Source organism: Penicillium manginii (assembly GCF_028828005.1).
Source record: "Penicillium manginii strain IBT 31320 chromosome Unknown utg000008l:1.0-3226943.0:1.0-3228205.0, whole genome shotgun sequence".
Classification (NCBI taxonomy): Eukaryota; Fungi; Ascomycota; class Eurotiomycetes; order Eurotiales; family Aspergillaceae; genus Penicillium; species Penicillium manginii.
This window is the reverse complement of record NW_026643109.1, coordinates 1,597,821-1,619,225: the sequence shown is the minus strand read 5'-3', so window position 1 is coordinate 1,619,225 and position 21,405 is coordinate 1,597,821. Positions and strand designations below refer to the sequence as shown.

Here is a 21,405-nt window from a genome sequence, read left to right as displayed (position 1 = left end):
CCCAATACGACCTTCTTAACTTCATCCTACCCTCTTTACTAGCACCTCATTCCCTCATTCTCCACTTGGAAGTGAACTCCCTCTTTGGAACCACATCAGTGGGATATCCAGAGAATTCTTGCATTCACCGCCTCCTCCTCCCCCCTCCCCTCCCACGCGCTGACCATCCAATCCGCCTCGTGGGCACCAATCTCGCAACTATGGCGACACAAGCAGCCTTGATCGCCGATACAATTATCGGCATGAAGCGAGCCTTGCGCCGCGAGCGCGATGGTAAGTCCTTTTCCCCTTTGAAATGGCCGCAAAACCGCATTGCATTGCTAAAGGTCTCTTCTTCTCCCGGCTAGATTCGGGTCCAGACGACCCTATCACGCAGCCGACCAACCGCGGCAACAAAATGCATGCGAATGCGAAATTCGTCAGTGAAGGCGCAATGGGATACATCAATGCGGAAGAGTTCTACAAAGAGGTGCGTGGTGGATTCCTTTCACAGCGTGAGAGAGGTGCTCGGACGTCTTGCCGAGCTGGTCTTGGAAAGAAACTTGCAAAAGAAAAGACGCTGACAATATACTGAATGTCTTAGAAAATCGATCACGCTGGATACACACGGTACATCTTGCACCGCAATCCAATCCGCTATGACTCCGAAGGCGATGAACTCGAAGAGGAGGATGAAGATTCTGAGGCCGATGCTGCGGCCGCTGAAGAGAACCCGTTTTCGGGAATCGCGTTAGAAAGTTCGTTATACCATTGAAACCCCTCGAAGATGAAATAAGGGAAGAAAAGAAAACAAATGACTGACGATTTTTCTTGCGCAGCGCTCCTCTGCCCTTTGAAACACCCCTCCGAACTCCCGTCTCATCCCTCCATGTCTCAGCCCTACACATCCGAAGCCCTCGAACAAATGACCCTTGCCGTCGAGGAGAAGCTACGACAGGAAAGGGCTCTACTCTGGCGAGCACGAAATCTGCACCGCCAATTCCTAGGTGATGGCGGGTGGATTCCCTGCGGTATCGTCGAAACCGGGGAAGATCGCTACATCTTCGAGCCGCGCGATGACAGGCACAGTGCGTCCGCCAAGCAACAAAGACAAAATGGCATCGAGCCGTATGCAAACGGTGATCTCAACTCAGTCGAGATCCAACAAGCACAAAACGAGACTCACCACGAAGCCAGCACGACCAACAACGACGTCGAGATGGCGGAAATTCCACTCGCATCGGCGGAAATCCCCAACCACGCCGAGACAAACGAGACTATGAAGGTCCTCAAGTCCGAAGAGGCTGATGCTACCGTTTCCGACCTCCCACAACACCCAACAGGCGCCGAGGAATTGGCCCTAGAAAAGCGAGAAGAGGAAACGAACGGAAGTAAGAGAACTAATGCAAACGACGTACAAGATAATGAGACCGAAGAGCAAGACGAAGAAATGCACGATGGTTCATCTCCTGAACCACCCCGCCGTATGACGACACGCGCCCAAGCCAACGCAGACAATCCCGGATCGCCCATGTCCTCCACAGAAACACTCAGCGGACTACCCAACCCACACCCCCTCTTCCTAATGCCCGAAGACGTCCGGCCGGATGCGAATTTTGGCCTACCACCCGCTGAAGCCGAAGAAACCCGCCGTCTGCTGTGGTCATATATCCAGAAACAAGAAGAGACGGTACGCGGCTTCGAGCACATGCTCGACTCGCTGTTGCGCGCTTTCCGCATGAAATCGGATGTGCTGGAGTGGTGTAAAGCCGAGGGCCATGTGGGGGAAATGAGTGATGGCGAGGACTGGTATGATCGTGAGAAATGGGGGTTGGCGGAGAATGAGGATCTTAAGAAAGGGACTGATGAGGATGAGGTTGAGACTGTTGACGAGGCGAGGACGACGGCGAAGAGGGGGGAGGGGCAGAAGGCAGTAGGCTCTCTCTTCTCTTCTCGCTTTTTTTTGGTCCAGCCTGGTCCAGCATTCATTTCTCCCGTGGGCTCTTATCTTCTTCGGTTCTTTGTTTTGTCTTTGTCTCTGCTGTCTCTGCTGTCTCTGCTGTCCCTGTCCCGTCCCGTCTCTACTCCCTTGTTTAGCTTCCCTTCGTGTCTCTGTCTCATAGCGTGGTGTTGGTGGTGTTTGATCGATCTATGGCGGTGCATCTCAGGTACCCAGGAACCCCACGGTGTCGATATACCCTTTTTGGAGATGGAAATAGTCAATGTACCAATCTCATCCGAGTATTTATTATGTTACGTCTTGCACTGCACTGCACTTACGTGTCTTGATCGTAGCTATGCCTGATTTAAGGCCATCTCCGTTTCATTTTAGAGATATTCTGTAGAATTTCGTAAGTCCAGCAATAGCAACATCCAATATACCAGGAGAACGGGTATTTTGATAATGGTTAGACAGCTTGAATCTAGATTTTATGAATAAGCGATTTGAAAGGCCACCGTGACCGTGGAGGGGCATCCATACCTAGGTAGTACCAGTAGATAGTTTCTAAATAGTACCACTTAACTAGATGGTGGTGGCAGCAGTACGGTAGTGGGCCACCACAAGTTATACGAAAGCACTATTATAATAGTCACTGGTTTTAGGAAAGCTACACTAGTAGTAAACACTGTGACATGGGTAGAGAAAAAAGCGTTGTCATGCCAAAAATCATAGTCACAGTAAGACATACACAGAAATCAATATAGCACCAGGTGTTGAATCATGATACATCAAGTGCTTCTGGCGTGGAATAGACGCCACTATCTCTTCCATCCTCCACCCAAATCACCAGGCATTCGACGTCAGACTCCGAATTCGGCCATTTGCTCGGTGATGAGGGAAAATTGGAAAATACTTTCCAATCTGCCCGGGTTAGCATAAATGGTAGTGCCCCTCCCAGACTTCGAGTGCTGCAACAGTGATCCCCGTTCGACTCGGGGACCCGGGTGTTTTTTTTCACTTTCACTTTTTTTTTTCACTATTTCTATCTATTTTTGATAGATACTACTTATTCTTTTCAGAATGCAAATTATTCAGAATTTTCCTTATGCACTCATAATTTTTTCAAAGAATCATCTGTCGATTTCCGCCTCCAGAGGAATGACACCACTAGTATAGAGCGATGCCGCAGAGCGATTCCTGATATTCAGTAAACCTGGGATATCTGATTGTACCTTCTCAACCTGGAACTTTCTACGCCCTCGACTAGTAACTTCCACTGTCCCCTTTCCTTTTTCAATCTTACATTGCACCTTCCTTCTATAGATATAATGTTTAAGATTGCGAAGCTCACAGTAAATGGATTGGCTCGCTGTCTAGTTACTACAATAGCGCGTACTCCCAAACTTCGAATTGCAGCCCAAGAGAAAAATTCAAAACAAAATCACAAAGACATACAAAAAGGACAATGAAAACGAAGCCGAAATGAAAAACAGAATCACAATCAGATCTAAAGAAGCACTCAAAGCCCACCAGCCTTACAAATCTTCTCAGCCTTCGATACCTGCTTAGCGTACCGAGAAGGATAAGCAGAACCCTGAACCTTCTGGCACAAAGTCCCAACATCCATACTCTTCCACCCACTGATACCCTTCATTTTCTTGAAGAATTGCCCAGCAGACTTACCCGCATCCATATCAGCCGCAATGTCCTTATAGAACATCGCGCGCTGCTGGAAGATACCGACGCTATCGTGGTCCGAGCCTACCGCGTCGTGCGGGTATTTCAGGGACTCGGGGACGCCGCTATTCGCGTAGATGAGGATATTTGACTGGAAGTGTTAGAAAGATTCTTTTGAATGCGGAAGAGGACAATGGGATTAGAGGGAGTTTTACCTCGACAATCGCAGTCGCAATACCAGCCGTGCATCCCTGACGCCCAAGATCCTCACTCTTCGCCTCGGCAATGATATCCTTCGCATGCTTCGACTGGGTCGAGGTGAGGCCGGGCAGATTTCCACCCGAGCTACCGCCATCACCACCGCCATTGCCGCACTTCGTGGTAACGTAGCTGCTGCTGCCGGTCTTCACGTAGTAATCGGCGACGTAGCAGCCGTCGGAAGTCTTGTCCCAGACTGAGTCGCCCTTGACGTCTGTGCCGGATGCTTGGCACGTAATTGAGACGTCGGAGCCCAGTTTGTAGGACTTGACTACGTCGTAGCTGGTACCAGGACCGGAGCGACAGTTCACGACGTCGCCGGTGATGGGGTAGGCATTGGCGAGAGGCGCGGTGATGAGGGAGAGGGCGAGGAGGGAGATGAACTTGGCGGAAGGCATGGTTTCTGTTACTCGAGGGGTCTTTGACTGGAAATTTGTATAGTAAATTAAGAATAGAAAAAGAGACTTGGAGTCAAGGGAGCTGTTGTTGGCTCGAGTAAGTGGCTGTTGTTGATAAAATATCATGGACCGGAGGAATTGATGATCAATTTATAGACTCGAGAACCATAATGCTCATGAAGATGTTTTCAGAAACTTCCAACTTGATTCTATTCAAATCCAGTCAAGCGATCGCCGATCCTCGTGAAGCCCGTATAGAACCATCGCAAGAGGTCGGGCAAACAAGTGTGGTGCTATTTTTGCATCGTATTCGAGGAATGGGTATGATCGGTCTGGTATCGCTGGTTGGATGAAACGACGACCCTTTGGTCTTTTAGCCCCAAGGTATGATCTCCAAAAACCCTCAATCTCGTATGCACGCAATCCGGCTAAAGTCTACGAAGAATATTCCGGAATGGTGTTGCATTGGATCTATACAAATGCTTGGCATCTCGTGTTCCTGGCCCCAGCCCTAAAAATAGCAGTCGTGAAGAGCGGCACGGGGAAATATCTGGGCTGATCTTCCGTATCAGCAGCTGGGGCTCAGTTTCAAACCTGCGAATAAATTCTACTCCACTAGAAATGAATTTAGGGCATTAATAAAAGGGATAAAATACTCCGGTCTGCGACACTACTTGGTTTCGAACCGTCGACCTCGACGTAAAGGGAGAATAAGTGGGGCATTCTTCGTAAGAGGTCAACTTGGCATCGCCAGCAACACTATACATCAAACATGATATTCCAATAAACAACAGCTCACCATTGAAATATAACTGTTTAAGGAGATCATGAAGAAGAGAAGAAATTGATTGAATCATGCCATCAAAAAGAGAACATCAAAAAGAGAATAGAAAAGGAAGGCAAAAAAAGTCATTATCCCGAGTCCGGCTCTCCCTACGGGAGGCCTCGCTCAGCCGCCCACCCCTCTGTCACCTCGTTTGCATAACCCAGAGATAGCCATGCGCCCACCAGTACCCAGATCCAGAGCATCCCCCGTATTAGAGCGGCAGTGTGGGGGTTACCCAACTGCACTACTGGCGAGGCGTTAGCACAGGTTTCCCAGTTTAGCCTCCTAGCCACGCTCCTGCCCTAGTTAGGTTGCATAGAAATTTAGGAATGTTGGAATACATGCACCGATCATCCTTTCAACAATATTTTGATCTATTATTAAATACGATTCCAACCCCTGCATACTCGGCAGCAATATGTACAATCAAATTCAAATGAACAGGAGTGTCGTCGTGGATATCAAAATCGGCAAGAGTGATTACACTATCGATGGGCCCGGCTTGTAATGGTTGCAATGGAAAGTGTGGTGTTGTCTTGTCGCTCTGGGAGGAAGAATTCTTTTTGGTCGCGTAAGGGAAATATCAAAAGGATGGGGCATACGAGTTCGCATGCCCATCCTGCAGCTTTACACAGTCCCGCCGTCGGGACCGCAAGCAAGGTAAGGTCTATCGTTCTACTTTTCAGCATCGTTGAAGATTCGAATGCACTGCGCATCCGTGTGCTGGTAAATACCATGTCCCGTCCCGGGAAATTCACTTGAAAGTTCGGGCCTGGGTGGTGATTGCTTGTCATGGAATTCGGACTCGGTCGGACCGAAAAAGATTGCCATCTGCGGATTGTGGATGTTGAAGGTCCTGATCAACCCGGGATACATGTCCAGTTTACAGCTTCTTGCCGCCCTGCTTCTTCGCGCGCTCACGCTCGCGCTTGGCGTAGATCTCGGCAGTGAAGGGGCTAAGAGGGTCAGTCAGCGTGGATATTTGCGGAGGGTACGGGGGCACACTCACTCCTCCCACTTAAGGGCAAACCAGTACAGTACAAAGACAAAAGCGGTCAGGAGGATACCCGCAACCTTGCCGTGGTATAGAGCAACGCCGAGGAAGTTCAGAGTGCTTCCCCAGTACATGGGCGATCCGGTCACGTTGAACGGGAAACCGGTGACGGGGGCGTCCATGAGGATACCGAAGTAGTCACCCAGGTAGGTACCAGTCACACCGAGGGCCCACATGCTAGACAAGACAAGGACGGAACCAGAAGCGAAGAGAATACCGCCGATGATTGGCTGGTGCACGGGAGCATAGAAGGGCTGGTCTGCCAGGGCGAGTTGATAGACATGGTCACGGAAAATACCCAGGGTGAAGATAGTGAAAGCCAGGAAGTAGCATCCTCTGTAAGGTCCTCCGAAGATGCGAGTGAGGATGTGGCTGTTGTACTCTGTATGAGGTACCGTTGTTAGCCGAGTCGCAAAAGTACGGAGTGGAGTAGAGGTGGTCGAGGGAGGAGTGGACTAACCAGCACGCGCGATAATACTAGGAAAATTTGTTAGTCATGAGCTTTACTGCGTCTCATAAAATGCATCTAGAGTAGACTTACTTCCAGAAGATTGGATTGAAGGCAATCGTCGCGGCAGACACTGTTCACGGTCAGTCACATGTGAAATGCGGAGATGGACCGGGGTAGCGAGGGGATTTACCTGCCAAAGACGGAGCGGAGAGATCAACGATATCAGAAAGGCTGGTCATGATGGACGGCGACAAAAAGTGACAACAGAGAAAGAGAAAGGGAGAGCGAGAGGAGACAAGAAAGGTGCAGAAGAGGAGGGGAACTGGCAAGTTGAGAGACGATCGTGGCTTAAGTAAACAAATGACGTTGACCTGCCATGGCAGACCGCCTGCCGCAATTGAGCAACTGCAGCTTGCGATTCAAGCCCAACCCAAACTTATCGTGCACTCTGGACGTGCTGCAGTATTTATTTCGAAGCTTTGTTCCTTGTTTCGTCAGTACTGTTGATTTTTGATTTCTTGCAGTATTCTCTATCTTTCCAAGTCGCTCCGCATTTCCTCACCGCCGTTCCCCCAAAGCTCTGTCGATCGCGCCAATGCCGAGTCGAGCTTCCCACTCTTAACTTGCACCGAGTCCGTCATGAGACGTGGAGTTCTCATACGTGTCCGGGGAGAATGTCCCTTTACCGTCGCGATCTGATCCTTGCAGGCGTCGGTGGGTTTATCGCATGGGGCCTCGTGGTTCGATGGCTGCCGTTCCTTCGATATCTAGGATGGGCCGTGGCGCTGGGCGCCGCCGTCTCCTCCGCTGGTTTTCTCGCTCTCGTCGTCTTGACTGTTCGAACTACTTCCAGAAATTCCCGCGGCTCAAAGAATGTCTCGGTGGCGTTCATCACACCCAAGAATTGGCGGAAAGAAGTATTCAATGCGCGCAAGACGGCCCGATATCAAAAGAAACCATTATACCCCGAATCCTTTGTCGTGTCAGAAGGACTCGACGAACTTCTCTCTTTCATAACACGAGACTTTGTATCCTCGTGGTACCATAATATTAGTCCCAACCCGACCTTCCCAAATGAAATCGATCGAGTGATCCGCGTGGCCCTCGAAAACCTGCGAGATCGACTGCTGGCAGAAGATTTAATCTCCTTGGTCATATCTCGCATCGTCCCGATATTGACAACTCACCTCAAGGAGTTCGACGTGGCGGAGCGTTTAGTCCGTGGACGCAACCTAGATCGCAATGTGACGGAATCCGAGGAGTTAGATCGGGCCATCGCCAACAAGTTTCGCGAAGGTCGTCTTCATCCTGCAGCGGCTCTTTCGGCTTCTGATCCCAAGCTTGTACAGCAGGAGTATCTTCGCAAGATCGCCGTGACACTTTCCCCGCAGCTGTTTCCAGAAAGCGTCCTCAATAGCAGGATTGTTTCAGTCTTGATCCATGAAATCATATCGTGCGCGGTGCTCATGCCCATCATGACAGCGTTATCTGACCCAGATACGTGGAATCAGCTGGTCGAGGCATATGGACGGACCGCTTTACAGGACCGAAAAACCGTTCGCAAGCTGCGCGCTGCACTGGACGAACACGCATCCCCGGCTCCCAAATCCAAGCGCGGCCAGCCATTTCCGCGACTGGCTGCTAATGATTCGGAACGAGTCTTTGAACGGTTCGTTCGAGCTATCAGAAGATGTAATAACCTGTCAGATGCTCGTCGGTTCCGCGCGGCTGTTGTCAGTCAATTGAAGCGCGAGAGTATGGTTCCAGGACAAGATCCGGTCTATCTCAAGCGTCTCGAAACAGGCAAGCGTGTGCTGGATCAAAAGGTTGCAAACCTCGCTGTCCCTGGAGGCATGCCCTCCATTCCGCCCATCCCACAAGTTGCAGTAAATGTGCACCATGCCAATCCCCCAGTAGCAAAAGAGACAGCTCTTGCGGATGTTCTCCACCAGGCATCGGGTCTCTCCTATTTCATGGAATTCATGGACCGCCAGAAATTGATGTCTCTTGTTCAATACTGGATCGTTGTTGATGGGTTCCGCAACCCGCTGGAGGACGATTTTGGGGACGAAGCATCGCCATCATCTACAGCATGGAGTACTTCCGATCGGAATGACATCGCCCTCCTCAGCGAAACCTATCTCAACAAGCCAGAACTGAAGGTATCTGACGAGTCTCGCAAAGCCGTCAAGACCTTTCTCAGCGCTGGGAAACGCGCGACCGCGGAGCAGTACCGTAAGGCCCGCAGAGTCGTGTTATCGACGCAATCGGCTGTACTGGAAGAATTGGAAGCCAATTTCTACCCGAAATTCAAAGAGTCGGATCTATACTGGAAGTTTCTTGCGTCCGACGAGGCCTCCGGCTCAAACGCTGCGGCTAAACCTCCAACGCCGACCGTTACATTCGAACCTCCCGAGAGACGACCTTTACCACCTCTGATTGTACGAACAAGCTCGCAGCCAGGAAATAGACCGCCAAGGGACCTTCGACGAGCAGCTGTCTCATCGAGCGATGTGCGTGGCATGGGCAAGCTTTTCGATGACGAGGATTCACCGCGACGGTCGATTGATTCTGACCGATCAGTACCATTGTTTGACGATGACTATGACACTGACAACATGGCTATGTCTACCAATAGCTTGAGTAAGGACTCGCAGAACGGAGAGGCCGAAGCATCGCAGAGCCATGTTCTTGAAACGATGGAAGCAGCTCTGAATGACATCATCACGAACGAGCCAAAGAATGCGCGAGTGGATGATTCGAAAGGAAGCGGCGATGCTATATCCTCGTCCTCTCTATTTGGACCAGAGCGTCCTGAGATATCACCTCGCAATTCGACAGAGGCTCCCCTAGGCGACAGTGGTCTTTTTGAGAAGACCGAGAAAGGCAAGAAGAGCATCGCATCACTTGGCCTGGTCGGCAATGGCCGCTTCGGTGTTTTCGACGACGACCTTTTCCCAGACCAAGAGAAGTTCATTGAGGACGAGTATGAGGAGCCAGTTGGCGACGCGGATAAAGATTCTGCAGACGAAGTTCATGAAGCGGCACCCGGTGATTTGGGCTTGACAGAGGCCATTGAAGCTTTGACAGTCGACATCGATAAACTCACATCCCAAGACGCTGTCGTGGAAGCACTGACCCGCAAGGCCGAGTTGACGAACAACACTGCAGAATTGCGCATTCTGCGCAAATCCAAGGCAAGCATTCAGCGAGAAATCCACCGCAAGGAGATGCAGCGGCAGCAGTATATTATCCAAGAAGGCGACAACAGCCTATATGGACGATCAACCATTCGGATCAAATCGATCATGGTAGGGAACGAGCCAACTGATGGCCGGGAATTCGTTATGTGTAAGTCAATTCTCCCCTAAGGGGCATACATCAGTCCCAACTAACATGCCAAAGATGTCGTCGAAGTCCAACGCAACGCAGGCGAACAGATGCCCGCCGCATCATGGGCCGTTCCCCGCCGCTACAGCGAATTCCACGAACTACACCAAAAACTGCGAAACAGTTACGCATCCGTGCGACATCTCGAGTTTCCCCGCCGCCGTATGGTCATGAAACTACAAAAGGAATTCCTGCGCAAACGCCGCCAAGCTCTAGAATACTACCTCCAACAACTCCTCCTCCTTCCAGAAGTCTGCCGCAGCCGAGACCTCCGCGCATTTCTCTCGCAGAGCGCCATTCTCCCCCGCACAGACAACACCGCTCAGGCCGAAGCCGAAACAAAAGACCTCGTCTCCCGCATATACAACTCTGTCGCAGACGGCATGGACGATTTCCTCGGTAACTTCGGCGTACTAGATCAACTCTCGACAGCAGGCCAAAACCTCATTTCCGCCGCAACAACACAAGCGTTGACAGCGCCAGCATCAGCGGGCCCAGGCCCAGGCCCAGTAGGCTCAAGCGGATCAATCGACCCCCTAACCGAAGACGCCGTAACAAGCGCCGAAGCCGAAGCCGAACTCAACGCCTTCGAAGACAGAGACTTAGAACCCTTCATCAAACCAATCTGTGACCTCTTCCTCGAAGCCTTCGAACTAAACCGCGGCAACAACTGGCTCCGCGGCCGCGCCGTTGTCGTCGTCCTCCACCAATTACTCGGCGGAACAATCGAGCGCAAAGTCCGCGACGGCGCACGATCCCTCGGCCAAGACGAAAACCTCCTAAAATACATCTCGCTCGCGCGCGACGCCCTCTGGCCCGACGGCATCCTGCGCAAATTCCAGCCCCGAGCCGGAGCGGAGAAATTGAAAAGTCGCGCTGAGGCTACCGTTGTTCTCGCTACGCTTGTCCCCGATTTAGCGGGCAATGTCGTTGGCCGGGCGAATGCGCAGGCTGCAGCTCGACGGATCTTCGCGACACTTAATAATCGGCATCTTAATGCGCATTTGGCCTTTTCGGTGCTGGATGAGATTGTTTTGGTGCTTTTTGGCGCGGGGAGGGGGGAGGGGATAGGTTCCTAGGCTGGACTCATTGCTTCTAACTTTGACCCCCCTTGCGTCGGCTCTTTTCCTTTTGACCCTTTGACTTTTTCCTTGCCTTATTTGATGCGTGGACGATTCAATGCTTATTATATTACGGAAGACAGATACGCCCTGCTTATTTTCTCGGGCGTCGATTTCGCCGGCGTTTAGTTGTTCGTTCTGTTCACGAAGCGAGTATTTTGTACATAATCATAATGCTGTACATGGATTTTTCTTCAACATTGCTGGCCTTCATGACTGTAAATAGTAAATTATGTACTCCGGAAATACAGTATCTACTGCAATGGCCATCTGGCAGCTAGCGATGAAGCTAGCAGAGTCCAAGTGGGCCTTGTGGGGATCTGCCGTAAGGTTAGCGTCGACCCGCCTCCATCCGAAGCGGCGGGGAGCGGAGCTTGTGTGTACTACAGCAATGCACCAGCATAACAAGAAAGTCTACACTGAACACCGGAGATATATTTACTCGGAAGGTGAAGGTGTTTCAGAGGAAGTCCTCGAATTAGGGGTCTGATTGATAAAACCGAGTACTAAAGAACGAGACGGATGTCGGGATACCATACCGAACACCAACACCCTCACCCGCTCTCGGCGGGCGGGAAAGCGCACTTGGACGTAAGGGGGGAAAAAGAAGAGAAGATAGTCCCGGATACAGGGTAGAGATCCAGCAGAAAGATAAAAAAGCAAAATACAGAACAGGCAGAATAGAAAAGAACCTCTTCGCTAGCCCATTGATCTTTCTAGCGCGGTGCGGCACAGAAGAAGAGAACAAGAAAAGCGCAGCAGAGTAGAGAAGCGTAGCAGCAGGGACCTGACGCATCAATCCCGTGATGGTTGGTCTTGTTTGCTTGCGGGTGAGAAGAGAAGAGAAGGGAATGGACGGATGGATACAGAGGGGGTTGTGATACTTTGCAGTTCTGGAGAGGGGGTCAACCCTTGTCGTTTCGATCGTTTCAGGTACGCATAATCAGAAGAAGAAGAAAAAACAGAGGGAGTGGTCTGAGCTGGATTCGGCTCGACTCAACTGGACGATAGTGAAGATCAGATCTCATCTATGCGTCTTCCTTGTTCTTCTTTTTGGACTTCTTGCTGCCTGATTCTTTGGGCGGGCCTTGGCTTGTCTGGTGGACGATGAGTCGTGTCCAGCACTCTTCTTTGTCCCACTCGAAGCCCATCAGGAAAGGTTTCTCGAGTTCGTCGTCCTTCTGGAGGTGGGTTAGAATTGTGGAATTGATTGGCGGGAAGGCGGAAGTGAATTCCGGGGATGATGGGATAGATGGAGACTTGCCTTCTTCTTGTACTGCTTGTAGATGGCATCCATGGCGTCCTTTATTGTTACGCCCTTCAGGTTTCGGGCGGAGACTTCTAGGCCCAGTGGGAAGTGCAGCTCAATCTTCTTGACAGGGGGAGTGACGAGGTACATCCCGAGGATGTCCTTGTCTTCAACTGAGTTTGGTGAGGTATTTAACCGCCTGGAGGGTGTCAGTCAGCTGTTGGAGTGGATAGTAGCAGGACCGGGAGGGGAGTGAACTTACCATCCGGTCTTTTGTGTTTCGATAGGTAGTTCGAGTTCAATCTTTTGTTCCTCTGAGGGAAGTGGTGAGTGGTGGCCAGTGACGGGGAGAGGGTGTTCAGAGTAATATACCTAGGTCCTTGATGTTCCAGACATTGGCGCCTTGAGAGGAAAGACGCTTGTGGCCTTTCTTGACCTCCTTTTCTGAGGGAACAGGAGGTTTGTCATCTAAGGACAGGCCAGCGATGGCGGAATCAACCTTGGTTAAAGGGACTGACATGGTTGGAGTGATGGATTGAAGTGTGAAGTTTGATGAAGATGGAAGATCGGGGGAAGCTGAAGAAGAGAAGAAGAGAAGAAAAAGAAGGAGAAAGGAAGAGGAGAAGTAGGCGAAGAGGGGAAGAGCAGGTGACCAGACCCAAAAGAAGTCATGGAGTCATGCCAGACCACTGACTACCTCCATATACCTACCACTTCACTTCACTTCACTTCACTTCATTCCTTCCCTCTTTTGTCTTACTTTGACTTCCTTATTATCTTCTCAATCTCTACATTTCATTCTCTATCTTCACTCACTCATGGCCATTATCATCTTCACATCAATTCATGATAATTAGCTATCACGCGACATTGACATCGGCCACTTTGGACGCACCCCGCATTTGCTCCACCCGGCTTTATTTGAGATCGGCCATTAGCCAACATCAACATTGTCATTCACGGCCAATCGACACACACACAGAGCACTCGTATTCAGCAGATTAGAAAAAAAAACATCAAATTGATCTTCTAAATCTACTCAATCGTCAACAATTCCTCCCATTCAATCCATCCACCCCCGACCATCCCGTCTCCATCCCGGGGTCACCTGATCCATCAGACCACCATCATTCCACATCCCCAGCTCGTACCATTCCACCCATTTCTTCTACACCGACTCCTTATTGACACATTCCAGTTCTCACCTGACAGCTGCAGCTATTCAACCCTAGCATCCCACTCATAATGCAGTACATCCATCCCATCCCATCCCGCTGCTCCCTCAAAAATGGGGTCAATGATCGCCATGACGAACCAAGTGGGTCACTTCCCCACAGCTCCGACCTCCCGCATTGTCCGGGGGACGTTACATCAAGTAGAGCCCACTGAGGGTCAAATCGACTTATCTCCAGCTGTCTAAATTCCAGGCATGGTTTCGCCCTCAAGAAGCGCCCATCATAAACGAAACTTAAATAACCGATTATCGGCGCAGAGCAGAGCAGCGCAGAGCAAAAAGAAAGAGGGGAAGGGCACGGCATACAGATCATCCGGGCGCAGCGCAGCAGTCCCGCCCCCGGTTGCGAGTTCCGATCGCATCAGAATCGGGTCGACTTGTCTCGTGTGGCCTGATTGCTCAGGCGGGTCTGCTTACTGCTCCCAGCCACCAACCACGTCTTGCTACGAAGTGCTCTTGCAGTACTGACTGGCTGGTTAAGGACCAGGTGCGGTACGTCGGTACATGCGCCTTGGCAGATCGGCAGGGTTACACGTCACCACTGACTGGGATTGTATAGCATTGGACTGGGTTGGAGTGGGAGAAGGCTATTTACGACGTGGTTCACGCGGGTATGGCTTTTTTGCCTCGCTCTCTTTGGGCTTGGGATAAAGAATGACTCAGTTTAGCGATACCTGGCGGGGGTCACGGTACTTGTTAGTTATGTAGACAGTAGCTTGTAACTAGTCGTCGGCTATTTCTGTCTCACTCGCGCTTAAGGGTCAAGCCTAGTATGCGGTGATTGGGTAGAAAATGGGAAATAAATTGATGAATTGAAAACTGAAATGAGTTGACTTTCTCGAGTTGCGGTGGGTATAACAAGAGATATGTGCGATGATATTTTATATAGTCGTTTTCTTGAGCATGGGCTCGCTAGATCAAGCTCGCTGTTGCTTTTTCGTACTATTCCAGACGGTCGAGTCTATTCATTGACACCACAAATCCCTATCTCCACCGCCTCCTCCTCCTTCTCCGAGCGATAAGACCCTACATTCAACTCGGTTGGCTAGTATTCAGACGACCAGGTCATCACCAAGCTCGATGCAATCTCAGTGGTCGCATAGCCATGGCTTTAAAGTCAGACAAGATGCGACTGCCTTTATCAGCCCCGGTTGCTGCCGCGTATTATCCCTCGGTCACTGAGATGGAGTGAGACTGCTCGTCGCTTAAAGCGATTCCGATCCTCAATATCCGAACCTCCAGCACGAAGATGAGGTTTCGATTGTGTTCTCTCTAAAATATTTTCGAAAGCGACACTCGAGGCTCCCTATTTTTAAAGACGCACCCGTATATGATCAATGTGTCCACGCCCAGCGGTAGGCATGGCTTGAGGTAAATCGCCCACCACCGACACGGGACCGCATAGCCCGTTGCAGGGGTGAGAATGAGTTCTCAAAACCCGAAGTTGTATGGAATGGATCGCTCAGCGTGGGCTCACATCTGTGGGCGTGGAGTTTGTGGTCGCGGGAGTTGTGAGGCCGAAGCGGTCCAATATTCGTCGCCTATTTCTGATAATGTAGAGTATTGGCTAGTCAAGCCACCACTTGTGCACTCCGAAGCCGTGTAAAGCACCACGGCCTTCGTTCTTCCATTCTCCGGGAGTGAAGGTTTCCGGTTCGGTCGTCGATTTGTGTTGTCAGGGTTTTAGTGTCGCAGGCATTGCCGGGAGACATCGTAGTTTGTGTTCAGCAGAGTCGGCCAGTAAAACAGTGTGACTTTTGAGAATAGGAACCTTCTGACAGTGTCAATACCGGGAGAGTAACGTGATTTGGGAGGTCGGTTACAAGTACCTTCCGCAGATAGCCTTTGCGGAGAACCCATATATTCTAACTAGAAAATGATAAAAACTAAAAGAAACAATATTTATACAAATTAACTATAATGTTTATAATAAAAAACTATTTATCATGAAATTAGTATTTAAAGTTCAGAAATTATATTTAGAAAAGAATAGATTATTACATTTTTCTAAACTTAGACCATGAGAATTATATGTTTCTTTATAAAATTAAAGAAACTAATAAGATAATTATAAGATCTGAGGTCTTACAAGCAACAAGGAAGGTCTGAGTAGCTTTAGGTAATAGGTATAAAAGATTGGTGATCAACTAAGTAATCAATAAACACAATGTTCAGAATAAAAGAAGATAATGATTTCTCTCGGATTGATGGGGTGGGAGGAAGCCCTATATGTATTAAATAATATTCTTATAATAGCACTATATTTCTTTGCTATTAAAATCTCTCTTACTGGGAGAGTAAGTTTAGGTAACCTGTAACAGCAAGTGCCTGCGCTCACGTGCTATTCCAATAGTCCAAAAGGACCATCAATATCGAACTTCGATATTCGCAGGCACCACTATATATAGTAAGGTAGGTACGCACAAGCTTCTTTGTAACGACTTATCCCGTTACAATAAATTAGCTGTGAAAAAAAATACTATAAATAGCTAGAATAATGTGCTTTAGAAGGCACATATAAAGCTAATTTCTGTAAAAATTGCCTAGATTTTGGATTGATCCTCAAGGATACAAATACTGGCTTCTTTGTTCAACGAGTGGTTCTAATTGGAAATGCTTGTCACTTTCTACGTGACATCAACGAATAGGCCACAGCGGTGAACTTAAACTCATTTCTTGACCAGACCGCTAAATAAACCATTAATTGTGCCTAATCTTAACGGCTGTTTTCTTCACAGTAGCCCAGGCCTGGCTGGTTTCGCCGAAGGTTCACTGTCATCATCATATTCCTGCTGGTTGAGATGTAATGCATATTGCGCTTTGCGCCTGTTATAGCTTGCGTTTAGATCGCTGATTTGTTAGATTATTGGATCATTACAGAATATAGATATCAGAATCAGTTCTACCACTTATAAAATAGAGATTATTTCGAAAAGCTACAGTAGTTTTCGAAATCAGGTTGACCTTGTACTCCCCAGACTTGATTCCCGGAAAAATAAATCCGAACTACGCTAATCCTGTTTAGGGTCACCGCTCTACTAGCTGGGCAGAGTACTAGTACCTCGCACTCTCGAGACATGATCCCCAGAATATAAATTCTCAATGTAAAAGCTTTGGCTGGGTTTTATTTTAAGCACACTAATACAGACCGCCTTTCCCAACTACATCTTTCTTACATAAAAACTTTTCTACATACAACTCAAGATTTATCATCGTTCTGTGCGAAACGCTGTCTCCGTAACCTTCCAAATTTATCCCGCAACGATGTGTAAATTTCAAAATCCTGAGAATGATCAGCTTGAGAATTGCACTGATTAGAATGCCAGACTAACCCCTTCAGAAATCTTCCAGAGTCCGTACGTTAAAGCAAGTGAACCGAGCCCGAATAGAACAAACCATCGCCAGTCAGGGTTGCTCTGTAAAGCATTCACATTCATGCCAAAAATGCTCTTTTAAAGTCAGCTTTTGTACTAACTGTGGAACAATGCTTGGGTATAATCGTACTGCAGTAAGCATCAAGGGCAGATAAATGAACTATAACAAAACAACCATTAGTATTTAGGCATTAGTATATAGGTGTAGAGTTGAACAGGCCACACACTGTAATAAGACTAAGTCTTTTCAAAAACATGGTTTCTGCAATTGATATCTGCGCGATCTCCTAGTTCATGTCAGAAATTGCTTAGTTTGTATTCTTTCAGTACCCACCATCTGACGCGCATCACGGAGTGTTTGCTCTTGTTGCTGAAGCCGAAGGCTTGTTCCTTTTTTCGAAAACTTGGTAATCGTTCTCGACATCGCTGTGATGCCCCTCCTCGTGGAAAAGTCTTTTAGATGCGTAATCTATGTTCCGAATCTTATCGTTATAATCCTTGACCAAGTCAGTGATCGATTTTGTATGCTGATACAAGGACTGCCGAAGGGTGGCCAGATATTTGCCCTCGGTAGCGAGGTATATGAGTAAGCGTCTTCCCTCTATATTTGGTGTGGTGAACTATCATCCGCGTTGTGAGCGTTGTTCAGTTAAAATTTATTTCAAACTCACAGATGTGTTGAATCGATCCTCTGCTGTATCAAATATCCGATCCCACTCCATTTGCAGATCAGCTACCAGATCCGATATCAATTTGTTACCATCTTCGGGTATTATTCCAGAGGACAGAAAGGAATGGTAGACAGCCTGTCCTTTATATCTGGTCCATCTAATGCCTTTATTACTTTCGCTTTTCTTATCTCGGATCTGGCCCCGATAAAGCCAGGACAGTATTTCGGTATCGAAGAATTTTCCAGGGTCCGGAAAAGTCAAGTTGATATTGGATATCAGCTCTTGCTCGTTCGTGTTGAGAATGACGCTGTGGCTGGCATATTGATTCTTCGCATGTTCCATACTATTGTAATGCTCAAAGTTCCGATATATACCACGAGGTATCAGTAGGACTTCGTATCAGAAACAGGATAAAATGACTTACTAAAGTGAGCGATGGTGGCTCGTCTGTCGATCATCATCCGGAAAATCAAGACTATATTCTTTCTTGTCCTGCATTTCTGTTTCTGCCACAATGAGATATTTTGGCTGCGTCGCACTATCCTTTATGAGCTCGAACCAATCACTTCTATATTTAAAAGTCTTTCGTGGTGATACACCAAATTTGAGGCTTTCTTTGACAGCAGGGAGATGTTTCAAGTTTAACGCATGCTGGAGCACAGCTTCGCCACTACTTTTATTGTCGATGACTCCCGTTTGGAATGCCCATTCCAGACTCTCAACGACTGAATCATCGTTTGGGCCGATCAAAGCGTGAGGAAGGTCCAGAGGGTCTTGTAGAGGGCACGAGTTCAGCAGATCCACTATTCTCTTGTCTCTCCTTTGAATAGCATGCATCAGCGGAGTGGTTCCATTGTCATCTGCCAATCTAACATCGATCCCCTCAACCTTGAGCAGAGTACGGACGAAGTGAAAGTCCCCTTGGCCCACTGCGTGTGAGAGTAATGAGCGGCCGTCGCGACCTTTTCCATTCAAATAATCTTTGTCAAAATAGTCGGATTGCCATGACGGTCCTTGGGAACTTCTTCCAATTTCTTCGGAAAACGGCGAATCACCTTTCATTCCCCAGATTTCCGGATTCCATATCAGATGCTTCATAGGAAGCAGATAATCTCCTCGGATAGTGGTAGAAAGATCCCCATTTCGCGAGGATCTATGGTGATTTTGAGGACCAAAATTTCGGCGAAGCAGGAGGTGAAATAACGGCATTTGACCGTCATTATCCAGATCATTCGCGTATATTTCCCGGCCCTCGTGATATAAAGACCGCCCAATATTAGGCATCCTCTGTTTGGAGAAATTGCCGGTTGCTCTCCGAGGGCGGAGTAACATTCTTATGGCAACAAGATTCTGCGTTTCTGCAGCCCAAGAGAGCGCGGAACGGCCCTCTTCATCACTTAATCTAATCGCACCAGGGTCTTTAAATTCTCGCAAGAGACTTTCCCACTCAGAGTTGAACAAACCATTCCCTGCTGCAAAGATACCTCTGTTCCCTGACCTTGCAGCATAATGTAATAATGTTTGACCCCAGGTATCACGATACTCTTTCCTTTGGTCGTTAGGAGTACCATTCAATATCTCAAGAGTCTTTTGGTAATATCTAGAATCATCGTCATCATATCGAATATCCATATTTTCGGGCAGCTCGGGATAAATTGCACCTCAAGCAGAACATGGAGTGAATATAAGAAGCCTCGATGAGTGAGTCAGGAGGATATTGATATTTCATTAGGCACCAATATACTATGCGTCCATACCCAATCTTCGCATGCATGTCGCCTTGTGAGGTATGGAATTTGATTGGCTCTAGGTAATCCGGGTGCGAGGTACGTGTACTTCCGACGGAAATCAGTGTCCCCACTTATATCTTTGAAGTTTTCTCGAGCCCCAATACGAAGATGTACTATTCCATATATAGACTAATTAAGCCCTTGAAATCCCCATATGTTTTGAATAGGGGTATAAACAGAGAACATGATTCCATCGGGCCTTTCTCATAGTGTGCGCCTGATCCATTAGGAGGAAATTGCCCCTTCAAGTCCAAGCAACAAGGTCAAGGCGTATTTTTGTTTGGAATGGTTATCGCGGACTTGGGTTGCTTCTAAAGAAAGAAGAAGAATTAAAAAGCCGACAAATTATACTAGTAGTGAATTGGGAAACTCGGGTTAATAAATCATGTTTCTAACTGCACCATTCTCCCGGCTATCAAACGCCTATTGAATCCATCTCTAAGAAATCAAACCTCGGAAAAAACCTAGGACGCGCCACTCATCCCACCAAAACACCCAACTTAACAAAAGAACTAAGCAAATGCCGAAGAAACAGCCTTCAAGGCAGAAGGCCCATACTTCATCGCCATCCACCCCGCAACTCCAAGAGCCGGCACCACCAAGGCACCCACCTTCAAAAATGCAGCATTAACATGCGGCTGCAACCCTTCCTTAACCATCGCCTGAAACTTATCTGGCTCATTGCGATCCGGATACTCCTCCTTGGGAATAGGAACTCCCAAAAAGGGACAGATTTTAGACCAATCGAGTCCGTCTTCGAGCTGAATCACGCAGATCTGGTTGGCAGGCACAGTCTCTTTGACCATATTGATACTAAATTGGCATTAAAATTAGTGTCATAACTCTCATCCTCACACAATCCATATATATTTGTTCTTGCACTGGAACTTACTAGTCGACATAATACTCCCTCAACAATCGCTCATTATCCGCCTCCCCGGGAAGCGTACTACCAGACCAAGCACCATAAACCGTAACATTGAGCGAGAAAAAGATGCTCAAGTATTCATTGAAGTGCTTTAGAATACCCATGGGGAGCGAGTGTGCCATTTGTACCATTACTCCCGCGGTATTGTTAACCGACTTTGCCCATTTCGCCGGGCTTCGTTCTGTGAGGATGAATTTGACATCTGGGTCGGCGGCGTAGGCCTTGATCGCGTCTCGGCCGATGAAACTTGCTACCTCAACAATACACTATTCATGAAGCCTTGTCAGCGAAACGAGTTCATTTGTGTTCTTCGGCTGCGTGCTGCGGGGAAAAAGAAGGGCATCGATGTGAAAGGGTGCAGTTGTCCACATACATCGTAATCTCCCAACCACCGATCGAAATCCGGCTTCTCGAATTTCCGCTTTCCGGAGAAACGGTTGTGCTGCGCGGTGATAGCTTCTTGGAGAGTCTTCATATGGGGTGTTCCTTGTATGAGACAGCATTCGTACATGTGGTACGGGTTGTATCCTAGGATTTGCATTGCGCGGTAGAGGCCGAGGGTACCTGTTCTATTTGGAGACTTTGGTTAGCATCTTTTGCCGACCTCAGAAATACTCATCCTCATTTCGGACGGATACTTACCGGCTAGCACTTGCGACGACGACTTTCATCTTCTTCACTTCAGCCGGCATGGGCAGTTTATCGACATTTCGAGACATTTTGACTTCGTAGACTGGAAATTGAACTTAGTGTCGTATCGTGTCCTGTCGTATAAATGGTATAAATGCAAATAGGCTCTATGCTTCCGAGTAATGCCGGGATAAAATGATCTGCGAATTGCTCTAGTAGCTCTGACGTGCTCCCAGGGTCCGATGGTTTGAGCGCTTAAGCTCCCCTTTTGTACCCCGGTCCACATAAGGCTAACCTGAGCGCGCAAAACAACGTGGTCATGTTTTTCCGATCAGCACAGGCTACATCCTTTGCAACTCTGTACTCAGCCTCGTTTAAGTTCCCAGTGCACTTTCCCGAAACCGCGATCGTCCCCACCAGCTACCCAAACAGT

At 48.4% G+C, this 21,405-nt stretch overlaps 7 protein-coding genes across 7 annotated transcripts; 2 read left to right on the top strand and 5 right to left on the bottom strand.

Moving 5' to 3' along the window:
- Positions 1 to 200: 200 nt before the first annotated feature.
- Positions 201 to 2,123, top strand: N7533_011257 (RXT2 domain-containing protein; the record flags this gene model as incomplete). The annotated part of the gene is made up of 5 exons (XM_057107907.1): positions 201 to 273; positions 327 to 469; positions 584 to 737; positions 819 to 1,912; positions 2,103 to 2,123. The coding sequence occupies 5 exons, from the start codon at positions 201 to 203 to the stop codon at positions 2,121 to 2,123; spliced, it is 1,485 nt and encodes a 494-aa protein (XP_056955285.1).
- Positions 2,124 to 3,440: 1,317 nt separating this feature from the next.
- On the bottom strand, positions 3,441 to 4,254 carry N7533_011256 (uncharacterized protein; the record flags this gene model as incomplete). Its single annotated transcript, XM_057107906.1, has 2 exons — positions 3,441 to 3,749; positions 3,814 to 4,254. The coding sequence occupies 2 exons, from the start codon at positions 4,252 to 4,254 to the stop codon at positions 3,441 to 3,443; spliced, it is 750 nt and encodes a 249-aa protein (XP_056955284.1).
- Positions 4,255 to 5,963: 1,709 nt separating this feature from the next.
- On the bottom strand, positions 5,964 to 6,824 carry N7533_011255 (bifunctional phosphatidyl-N-methylethanolamine N-methyltransferase/phosphatidyl-N-dimethylethanolamine N-methyltransferase; the record flags this gene model as incomplete). The annotated part of the gene is made up of 5 exons (XM_057107905.1): positions 5,964 to 6,036; positions 6,090 to 6,516; positions 6,595 to 6,611; positions 6,676 to 6,715; positions 6,776 to 6,824. 5 exons carry the CDS (start codon positions 6,822 to 6,824, stop codon positions 5,964 to 5,966), a joined length of 606 nt encoding a protein of 201 aa, XP_056955283.1.
- A 435-nt stretch (positions 6,825 to 7,259) lies between these two features.
- Positions 7,260 to 11,054, top strand: rgsC (putative intermediate filament protein (Mdm1); the record flags this gene model as incomplete). The annotated part of the gene is made up of 2 exons (XM_057107904.1): positions 7,260 to 9,936; positions 9,991 to 11,054. 2 exons carry the CDS (start codon positions 7,260 to 7,262, stop codon positions 11,052 to 11,054), a joined length of 3,741 nt encoding a protein of 1,246 aa, XP_056955282.1.
- Positions 11,055 to 12,124: 1,070 nt separating this feature from the next.
- Positions 12,125 to 12,865, bottom strand: N7533_011253 (uncharacterized protein; the record flags this gene model as incomplete). The annotated part of the gene is made up of 4 exons (XM_057107903.1): positions 12,125 to 12,277; positions 12,361 to 12,544; positions 12,608 to 12,659; positions 12,718 to 12,865. 4 exons carry the CDS (start codon positions 12,863 to 12,865, stop codon positions 12,125 to 12,127), a joined length of 537 nt encoding a protein of 178 aa, XP_056955281.1.
- Positions 12,866 to 18,047: 5,182 nt separating this feature from the next.
- N7533_011252 (ankyrin repeat domain-containing protein) lies at positions 18,048 to 19,256 on the bottom strand (the record flags this gene model as incomplete). Its single annotated transcript, XM_057107902.1, has 1 exon — positions 18,048 to 19,256. The coding sequence occupies one exon, from the start codon at positions 19,254 to 19,256 to the stop codon at positions 18,048 to 18,050; it is 1,209 nt and encodes a 402-aa protein (XP_056955280.1).
- Positions 19,257 to 19,926: 670 nt separating this feature from the next.
- On the bottom strand, positions 19,927 to 21,061 carry N7533_011251 (sulfotransferase family protein; the record flags this gene model as incomplete). Its single annotated transcript, XM_057107901.1, has 4 exons — positions 19,927 to 20,227; positions 20,307 to 20,608; positions 20,716 to 20,911; positions 20,985 to 21,061. The coding sequence occupies 4 exons, from the start codon at positions 21,059 to 21,061 to the stop codon at positions 19,927 to 19,929; spliced, it is 876 nt and encodes a 291-aa protein (XP_056955279.1).
- Positions 21,062 to 21,405: the final 344 nt, after the last annotated feature.